We start from the raw sequence: 10,977 nt of genomic DNA, 5'->3' as shown, positions 1-10,977 counted from the left end.
TCTGATCTCTGACAAGCATTTGCCAATTTGTGAGCAGTAAGGAGCAAGTAAGACAAAGTTCAAAGACAGCAGGAGCAGGATACAACAGTAATTTTGGCAGTAGTCAACTAGCGGCAACTTCTTTGTCAAGTTGATAGAGAATTTAAATTGAAGGAGCAAAGAAACAGAGGAAAAAGAATCCTGTAAAGTTCAGTGGAAGAGTTATAGGCATAATGGAAAATGTTACAAAGCACCTGAAAATATTTGCCATCTCCTTTTCTAACTGAAATGCTTGAGAAAGAGGAAGATAAGAGGTTACAAACCTCAATGGTTTGTGTAAATGGAGAGTGAAAAGAAGAAAAAAAACAACTTACTTTTCACTTTGCAAGGGAGCACATTTCTACAAAAAGACACAACAGCCATTTATCTTTGGGTAGTGGGAGACCCTGACAGAATTTCATTGCTCAAATCAAAGATGGTGGCATTTTCTAAACATCTGAAATTCCAAAACAGACTCTGCTTGCGACTGGAGACTTAAGACTCTGACAGACTGTCATACGATGCTATGAAACTGCAATTATTTGCTATTGTAGACTCACTGTAGGCAGTGACTATCTATATATTTCCCCTCAAAATAAAAGAATGAACTTACCACTTGTCCATTCTGAGGATTTTTATGTGCATACGGGGGTCCACGGATGTGATTCCACATCTGACCAGATGTCATGGCAAATACAACACACTAGAACAAACAGAAAACAATATACTTATTTATCTACCAAGAGCAATTGAATCATAAAACCATCCTCTGGTGATGTTTGTTTTAGATACATAATTATTTATCTAACTAGATAACATTATCTACCTCTATTGGATTTTTAGGATAGGGTTTTCAAATGCAGTGCTCTCATAAAATTGTTAATGACTTCTGTAAGAAAATGAGTTCGTTCAAGTTAGTTCGAAATCTCACTTGAAATAATCCTGTTCTTATGTGCACTTGGAATTGCCACATTACACATTTATATGGCAAAAAGCACTCAGCAGAAGGCATTAATCTCAAAAATTCTGCAAACTAGTGTTCAAGATTTATATAACTTTTATGAAGTTGTTTCTGCCTCTAATCCAATACAAATATTTAGCTTAACTGTTTGCTTTCAAGTGTATAAAATTATATAAAAAATCATTTATGAAATTCTCATGGTGTGATTGTGATTCATTTTAGCTATGAGAAATAACAATGGTTGAGTTGGTAGGAAAGTGAAATTCCCTATGGAAGTAAGTGTGGAGTTATGTATAGAGGAATGTAGGAAAACTGTAAAAACTGACATTGAGTTCTTACAGAAGGTCATACTGCAGAATCTACATTACAAACACCATAATCATAGCAAGAGTCATTATGACTATCCTAAAAGATGAAAATATAGTATCTTCTGATTACCAAATGAGAAAAACAGAAATGGGAAACCTGGATCATCTACATATGTCTTCCGACTTACTAATACAGACAATCCTTACAAAAATTCCAAGATAAATTAAGTAGAGTTTTTACATATATGCCCATTTTCGCTATATACATCAATATTCCCACCAGCATAGCACAGCCATAAATAATTTAAGTGGACAGATAACAAATACAAAAATTCATACCATGATGGTTAACTAAACCAGGGTTTACTAAAAACCAAGGTTTTCTTTAAAGAATGTTTAGTAACACATCTGCAAAATAAAGGTAAGCCAGCATACCTCTGTATCCCCATAAATGCAGCATTGCCACCTCTACCAATATGATTTGAACAAACTTTGGAAGGCCTTAGGACTGAACCTTGTGCCAAATCTGCTCCCATATGGAAAGATTAAAAAACCCCACTCCAGTGTATATTTATAAAGCATAAATCTCTCAAATTACTGAAGACCTTTCATGTTCACCAACACAAATACACTGTCTCACAACATGGTAATGTCTAACAAAAAATATCTAGGAGACACAACAGCGGGGAGAAACAAATTCCAAGTATTAAAATTATTGAAAAGGAAAGAGTTAACAATATGGTTGTTTATCCTGAAGGCATCTTTCACATTCTTCCAGTTTAGACTGTCAGTGACCAAGAAAATTAATTTAGTACACCACATCCTGGATCTGCCATGATTTCCTTCTACCATGCACCCCTTTACTGTATATTTCAAGTGACCTCTTCAGGAGTCAAAAAATATTCTCCAGATTCTCCCTTGTTCTCTTCCATTCTTCATCTATTTTAAGTATCCTAAGTTCACAGGACATCTTTAGTGGCAATGAAGCTCACCCCTATGACCAGTCCTAGGTGAGTACACTGTATGTGTAGACAGTATTGCTCTAGGGCTTGTTAAGCTTTGTGGTGCTTTCTTCATGGCTTCACAGAGCATGAGTTCAGCCTTAGTTCCACTAAGAGGTACACTGCTTTCAGCTCACCCATGGTGCACTTGTGTATGTATCACAAGGCTCCTAAGAACAGACACAAGGTAAATAAGCACCAAGAGTCACACCAGAACACTGAATTGCTAGCAAGACACAAATTTACAGGTACACAGGAAGAATTTCTCAACTGTTCTTAGTCTTGCAAGCTTTGTCAAATGATTTAGGTTTAATACATCACTTTCTCAAAGGCCTAAGTTTTATTTAACTGTATCTACCAGTTTATTAAACAAAATTACTAGAGACTTAAAAAGCCAATTGGGTATGTATTTTGATGTCAAGCTTCCTACCAGCAGATACTATACAAAGTAGATTATAAGATTTCTCTCTGCAAGTTTAGACCCCAGAAGATGACAAATACTTTGCAACACAAGAAAAATAATGAAATTCTACATTCATTTATGAACATAGTTAAATTCAAGTATTGTTTAATAAAAAAAGGGGGGAGACACAGGCACCCAGTTCTGTCCTTAATTTATGTGCTGTTCCATATATGTCAGTTTTAGCCATTTCACAACTGTTGTTTTAAAGAAATGTAATCCTTTCTACCCACTGTAACTTTGCTTTTGTACTCAACGAAGGCTACAGAGTTGCAAGACCTGAGCTCAATTTCTAAATAACAATCCATCACTTACTAGAATCTCCAATAACAGATACACAATTCAAGGACAGGGAGCAGAACACACAAGCAAAGAGAATGGTTTTTTGTACCTTTAAAAGGTACTGTGCATCTCTAAAACGTCTAACTATGGAAAGAAAAGGAAATTAATAACTTGCACTTATTGCTCTTCTTTTGAGATTACTGTCTACTCACACAGAGGAGCCTTACTTGTTCTAGCTGTATCTTCAAATAAAACACGTTACTTTTTTATCCTCCTTCCCAGATGGGGGCAAAGAAGCCACTAGTAGCCATGATACACTTCAAGCTCTTTTGGAGCAATAACTGATGAATGTACGGTACAGGTAGTGTGGAATGTATCAGCACAGAGCACATTTCTCATAACCATTAGCTGTTACGGCAACAGTAAATAAACACATGCTTGGTCTCTTCATTCAAGTGACTTGACATATTTTGGCCAACAAAGTCAACTCCTAGGCAGCTCCCTTGGAATCTGAGCACAGACTTTGCCTTCCCAGATTCCACAGATATACCACCAAATCTGAAATATACACATAAAATAAAACTGAAAATTACATGCAGAAAACCACAGTGTCAACCCGTTAAAGGAAATGTTTTAAAAAGCCTCCTAGTAGCCGACATTCTAGCCAACAAATAAACTCTCAGCACCAGAACTGTTGTCTGCAATGTAGCAATTCCTTATCTAAAAATGTTGGAAAATTGCCCAGTTTGTATCATCTGACCTTTTCTCTCTGCTTAAGAAATGAAGAGTCTTGACAAGAATCTGAATTGCTTCTTGTTATCAGTATAAAAGGACAGGACTCTGCAAATATCTAAGGACTGAAGTCCTTCCTCATCTTTATGCTAGCATATCAGAAGGAAAAATATACACAGATGAATAGTAGGATTTGATTAAAAGTCTCAAATAATCTAGGGGATAAATTTTGGATGCAATCTCAAAAAACATCTTTTGGGATACTATGTACTGTGACTCAGTCATCATGGTTTGCCATGGGTAACGTTGCAAGTGAAAGTGCCTAAGGCAGACAAGATACTACCAGAATTTGCAGTGCTCCAATGAGTGGATGAAATTGGTAATGGCACTGTGCAATCTAACGTTGAGAACAAAACAAATTCAACAGTCTTGTGTGAACTGACATTGCAGTCAACGTGTGCGATGAAAGCTCTGATCTTGCTTCTGGAAAGTCTATCAAAGCGATTAGATGGATCACTAAAAATGACATTCCTAAATATTCTCCTAATACAGTGCTGGAAATATTACCTATGAGATACAACTTTTCGCGATCAATGGAGTTACCAAGTAAAAATTCAGTCAACATTTCTGTGATCCTCTGTTCTCCTGATAGTAAAAACAGAGGCACTTCATGCTGAGAATTATTTTCCAATTTTTAGTAACAGATCATTCAATGAGGCAGAGAGACCATCCACTTTTAATTTAAATAAAAGGTATTCAACATTTGGGAGTATAAAAGTTCTTCAAAACACACTAAGAAGCTCTGAAAAACAAGGGAAAGAAAAAAATAGACTTACAAGAGACTTCACTGTTTGCAGCGATACAGTTTTCAGCTCCTGATTCTATCTACTGATATCTATGAAAGAGTTTCAGTTGAAATTAAAAATGTTATTTTCCCTGTGGTTAATAAATGCTGGCTACCTAGCAGTACACCACCTCCTCCAAAACAATCAAACACCCAAACTACAGCTTTCAGAAAAATGCTCCTGTGCTTTCTTATTTCTCCAACTTCTATAAAAATAACTGCCAATAATTTATGCCAAAAATAATTGCCAATGCTCCTGTCACAAACATGGGCCTCCTGAAGTTTTTATGCATCTTGCCAGGCTTTCACCGTTCGTTTTTTAAAGTTCAAAAATGAAGAACTATTAATGAAGAATGTAATTCTTTAAAATTACGTATTTACAGTAATTTATACACTTCATAAAAGCATTTTATTAGGCATGACTAGCTCCCCTTAACAAGACACCATCTTCTCCATTTTTCCTTTTAATGAGCTTTTATGAAAAAAAGAAACTACATTTTACTGGTAGAAAAAAGTGCCACGTAACAGAATTATAACTACACAATATCTTAGAATGTATATTTTAATGTCCATTTTCTTGTATGGATCTTGACATATTCTAGTCATTTTACAGAACTGAGGTCATCAGTGCAAAAGCCTGTCATCTGGAGTCCCTGCTGATTCCACCAAAAAGAACTTATAACATTAACTTGTATGTCCATGTAGATCTGAATAAAAAACCAAAGGCCTTCTGGTAGCTGCATGACCTTTGCTAAAACACCATTTTGCAGCATGGGGCTTTGACAACATTGTGAAAGCAAAAGAAGAGTAATGATTAAAAAAAGGGGATTGCTATATACTTTCAGAAGTAAGACCATTTTCTAAAACAACCTCTAAGTGTTATTCATTTTTAAAGCAAACATTTAGTAACAATAAATGGCATTAAGGGGATTTTAATACCTTTTAACTCTATTATTGCTTATCAATACAATTATCAGGATGACAATTACTGAATGGCATTAATACAATTTCTTTAAATGTTTGATCACATCTGGATATTGACCCTGTCCGCAGGGGTTGAGTTGAATGTGGTTAGAAGTTTTCTACATTGCAATTTACAGTTATGCTCAGATGTAAAAATAGCCAGTTGCTTCTAAGGAGAACAGGAAATAATTAAAGAAATAATCAATGTGTTAGTTTTCTTAATTTAATTAGGAACTTAATTATGTCTTCAACTATTTATTGAATGCAGACTGTAATAGAATGATTCTTGACTTGCAGAACTGATTTTTAGCCTCTGCAAGACAAAAAACAATTTCCCAAAAGATTAACACATTAAACTTCTGATCTGAAACCCTGAAGTATGAAATTGGAATAAAATACAGTTCACGGTTAAACAAAGGAAATACCACTGATTACATAGTTTTATTTGATATTTGACACAAACATCTATTTTGGTGTGCTAACGATTGTTTTACTCAGGTGATCTTGAAAGGTATTTAATTAGTACTCCAAAAAAGTTAGACTCATACATATCAAATTTGAGCTTGCTTGTGGTAGTATATCTTTAAGAATCATTATAATTGAAAAATACTGGTAATCTAGAAAAAAATATATGAAACTAAATATGACGGACTTACTTTGGAAGAGAACTGTCAAAATTCTGTGCTAGAGCTCAGGATACTCCAAATAACATCCTGGAACAAAGAAGACATCCTGCCCTTGTTTCTCTAGATCAAAACGAAACAAGGTTCTACTTGAAATCTAGTCCTGTGGGTGGTTTATTTGAAAACTTGCTCTTTATTCCTTCCTCAAGGTACAGGGTAGATTAACCAACTGCTTCAACAAAGAATGCATGCCATATACACTAGTAGAAAATGCTATAATAGCACATGACAGAAAACAGCATTATCAGGAGCCACTGTTAAAGAGTAATGACAAATATTAAGGAACTCCAAACAAAGAGCCTGCTTAAGGGTCTTAGTTATTAACTGTTTAGATATAAAAATGAATTAGAGCCCAACAGGTACTAGATAATTTTTGAACTGATGTAATAAAATCTGTCAATGGGCCCATCAGCTGAAAGTGTCACAAAAGAATTATAGAATTATAGAATGGTTTGGGTTGGAAGGGACCTTAAAGATCATCTAGTTCCAACACCCCTGCCATGGGCAGGGACACCCTCCACTAGACCAGGTTGCTCAAAGCCTCATCCAGCCTGGCCTTGAACACCTCCAGGGATGGGGCATCCACAACTTCCCCGGGCAACCTGTTCCAGTGCCTCAACACTCTCACAGTAAAAAATTTCTTACTAATATCTAATCTAAATCTATTATCTTTCATCTTAAAACCATTACCCCTCGTTCTCTCACTACACTCACTGATAAAGAGTGCCTCACCCTCTCTCCTGTAGCCCACTTTAAGTACTGGAAGGCTGCTATACGGTCTCCCCGGAGCCTTCTCTTCTCCAGGCTGAACAACCCCAACTCTCTCAGCCTGTCCTTGTACAGGACGTGCTCCAGCCCTCTGACAATCTTCATGGCTCTCCTCTGGACTCGCTCCAACAGGTCCATGTCCTTCTTATGTTGGGGGCCACAGAGCTGGATGCAATACTCCAAGTGGGGTCTCACAAGAGCCAGTAGAGGGGGAGAATCACCTCCCTCAACCTGCTGGTCACACTGCTTTTGAATATGAGAAGGCATCTTCTCATATTGTTGAATCAGAGCAGAACAGCAAACCACCACATTATAGGATATATCAGTAAACTACTTCTAGCTGAGCTAAAATACATAATCATAGAATAGCCTAAATTGGAAGGGACTTCAAAAGGTCATCTTATCCAAGCTCTTGTGGGAAAGAGAGCCTAGAGGAGAAATAAAATATGCATACTGCTGCACAAGTAAATTCATATTCCATCTACAACCCTAGCCATGTGTTTTCAAGAAGAGTTAATTCATATTGATGCAAGTTGAGTGAGTCTTTAAAATGATGAAGTGAATAAATAACCATTTACATGGAAAAAGAAGGAAACTTTGGCTTATGTTGTACAAAACGCATGGATAATTTTTTTTAAAAGCTGTTCTCAATTACTATATTGCTAATACAGAAGCAAGGAGCTCTAGTAAGCTGCAAAATGTTGGACTGGACTTGATAACACTAGACATTATTCTAGTTTTGATAACCGTGCTCCTGACACCCTGTCCCTGAAAATTAAGCTTTAGATGCTGCTTCTCAGACTTTTCCTCTTGTGTCAGTCACAATGATGGCAGCACTTAAATTAGTAATGAATAGTTATTGATATACCTTAACCATCATCTACCATCCTTACATGCTATTTCCTATCTAAAACTGAAACAGTTATGTGGTACAGTCCACATTTTTCATCAGTCTACTCACTTATTTGAAAACTGTGATATAAATAAACACACTGCAACACACTATTAAGCACATTAAACCTCAACCTGTTATTTATGGCCTTGAGGATTTAGTTGACTAATATTTCAAACAGCTTTAGAATTTCCTTACAGGCAATCCTATACAATCCTCCTATTCTCATTTAGGTTAACAGTGGAATGTTAAGGTCACAGAATCACAGAATGTTAGAGATTGGAAGGGACCTCGAAAGATCATCTAGTCCAATCCCCCTGCCGTAGCAGGACACCTAGATCAGATCACACAGGAACGCATCCAGGCAGGCTTTGAATGTCTCCAGAGAAGGAGACTCCACAACCTCTCCGGGCAGCCTGTTCCGGTGCTCTGTCACCCTCACTGTAAAGAAGTTTTTCCTCATATTCAAGTGGAACCTCCTATGTTCCAGCTTGAACCCATTGCCCCTTGTCCTATCACGAGATGTCACAGAGAAGAGTAGTCAGTACTACTAAAACCAGTTTTGGAAAGAATTCCACCTTTTTCTTTGTTTCTTAGTTCTTCTATAATTTTCTTAGAAACATATAAAAGCCTTTGTTACTTTTCTTAACCTTTCCTCAGTCTAAAGCAACACAGTCTGACAGGATTATCCACACTAAGCCAAACAGAACATTACTGCTTTTACAGAAAAGGGCAAGTTGCACAATAGCAGTGAACATTAGTAACACTTTTCATTAGAAATATTTTCCTGTTAATGTTCAAACAAAAATCTGCCGCTATTAGAGAATTTGCTGATTTTCAGTGAATCATTTCTAGTAACTGACACACAGTGCTTATGAGAACTAGCCCCAAAACCCATATTATGAATCTTTGCCTGATAGTACCATTCTGAACAAAGTATTAATGCAATGTTTTTGAATTTATTGCGCAAGCGATGAAGGCACACATTCTAAGATAAGAAACTAATAACAAGCATACTAGTAAGGAAAATCTGCGTACCAGAGCTGCCATAGCCCAGCCGGTTTTGTTGTAGATGAACTCTAAGTTATTTCTTCGCAGATATAACAAGCCACCAACAAGAGATACCAGAAGAGCCAGTGCAATTGTACCAGAATAGTTAGGAGGCCTGAACACTCTGATCTGGAAAAGAGAAATGCAAATACAGATTGCAAATAAATCCATACATACGGATCACCTTCCATATAAACAAACAGGGAGCATGCGAAATCTGGTTTCAGAGTCAGAAAGACTAATACCTAAAGGTATACTCAAATAAGAAGAAATACTACTTCCTTTAATAAGCACATAATACGAAAAAAGTTTTAAGCATTGTTTTGAACTGTTCAACTCCAAAACATTACTTCTTCAATAGATCTGCATGTTGTGTCTGCATTAGAAGCAGCTACCTTTGGATCTATTTGTTTTGTGTATCGTTTTACAAAGCACGTTTTCCTTATTAACAACTAATTATCACAGTATCACTGCTTGTTTTCATCCAGAATAAGATGATATACACAAAATTGAACAAAGCAAGAATGGAATATAATCTGCAAACTGCAGAAGTTACCCCAAGTACCAGGACTATATTTTTTTAATGTGTTCTAGAGCCTACACTTGAGGGAAAAAAATATTAAGGAAAGACGGAATTTGTCATCAGCTTGTCTCAGACTACAAAGATAGATTTGGCTGCCACTTTTAAAATCATCAAAAGACTTACATGAACATCTGTTCTGTCAGCTATCCATTTAGCTAGCTGCTCAGCTGCAAATCCGATTCTCTGTAGGTCAAATGTGTCAGCTCTCTTGGGTTTACCTTTTGGAGGAAAATGCATGAAAGTCGGAGCAGAGTTCATATTCAGCTACAAAACCCGGAAAAACAGTAGAAAAAAATATTAGCACCTCTATCCTAAAATATGTTTACCTTTTATGTATAAGATAATACAAGCCTAATTAGCATGAAAAATATTCTTTGCCTCCCTATGTTACTCTATTTTATACATCTTCATATACAGTCCGGTAAAAAGAGTGCTCAGAATACTTTCTTCTTGTAGATTCTTTGGGATGTTTAATTATTCAGAGTATTTCACCCGCAAGCTTTTCTGAGTAAAGATATCCTATGCTTTAACATTCCCACACACTGTAAGAACTTTCCTGCAGTTAGTAAAAGAGAGACCTCACACCCATCCACTCTATTAAAATATATTAGGTTATTATTCTTGGGGACGAAAAAAAGTGTTCAAATAGCCTGACATTGTTTCTCTTGCCTAGCTCTCACCAATCCCAAATTAACTAGACTAAACTATTCATCTAGACTTCCACTGCCTTCAAGACAGAATATCCTTTTTTTAAAACCAGAAAGGCCTAGATAACTATCTTAGACTACAGAACTTGCCCTCAAAATTACACAACTGTTAATCTACACTCTGATGTCACTGCAACTATTCACAGTATATAAAAAATCTCAAAGGTGATAAAACAAAGAAATTTACATTTGCCACTTTAAATTTTGACTTCAACCTTGCAAGATGGCATAGGAGAATATAATTTTACTATATAAAAAGATCTATCTTCAGTCCACCTCAGAAATAGGGAAATAAAACACCTGAAAAAATGAAAATTAACAAATCAGGGGAAATACTTAAAGATGATGTAATATGGAGATCTTTAAATAACAAATGCAGAGTAAACTTGTTTCATTCCTGCGAAATTAATCACATTACCAAAATATAATATTGACTAAACACAGTAATTAACAATGTTTAAATTATTATTTTAAAAATAAATATTAAAGTTTTCCCCCGAAAATTTAAAATCACACACTTCACCACAAATACAGGGAACTTCAAAACTTGTCAATCCTCTTAATCTACATTTTTAGCTTCAATCAATATAAAAGCATGTCAGTATTTAGTACTAATTTTCAAGAGATGCATTTTGCCTCCACTACTCAGTTTAAGAGGGGGGCCTGACTGTTCTCTAACAATAGATTTTTCACTCTCCATAGCCAATATATAAAATCTAAACCAG

General features: G+C 35.9%; 1 protein-coding gene across 1 annotated transcript in view; it reads right to left on the bottom strand.

Moving 5' to 3' along the window:
* Positions 1-578: 578 nt before the first annotated feature.
* The window catches only part of LOC104463612 (tumor suppressor candidate 3), a gene marked incomplete at both ends in the record, with an annotated part of 17,884 nt that continues 7,485 nt past the window's right edge, over positions 579-10,977 (bottom strand). The window contains 3 exons of the mRNA XM_010076007.1: positions 579-721; positions 8,951-9,091; positions 9,669-9,809. Of these exons, the coding sequence (XP_010074309.1) occupies positions 579-721; positions 8,951-9,091; positions 9,669-9,809 (425 nt within the window). The remainder of the gene's footprint in view (positions 722-8,950; positions 9,092-9,668; positions 9,810-10,977) is intronic.

The sequence above is a fragment of the Pterocles gutturalis genome, unplaced genomic scaffold (genome assembly GCF_000699245.1).
Source record: "Pterocles gutturalis isolate BGI_N339 unplaced genomic scaffold, ASM69924v1 scaffold8468, whole genome shotgun sequence".
In the NCBI taxonomy this organism is placed as follows: Eukaryota; Metazoa; Chordata; class Aves; order Pterocliformes; family Pteroclidae; genus Pterocles; species Pterocles gutturalis.
The sequence above is the reverse complement of the archived record's forward strand: the minus strand, read 5'-3'. Positions and strand labels throughout refer to the sequence as shown.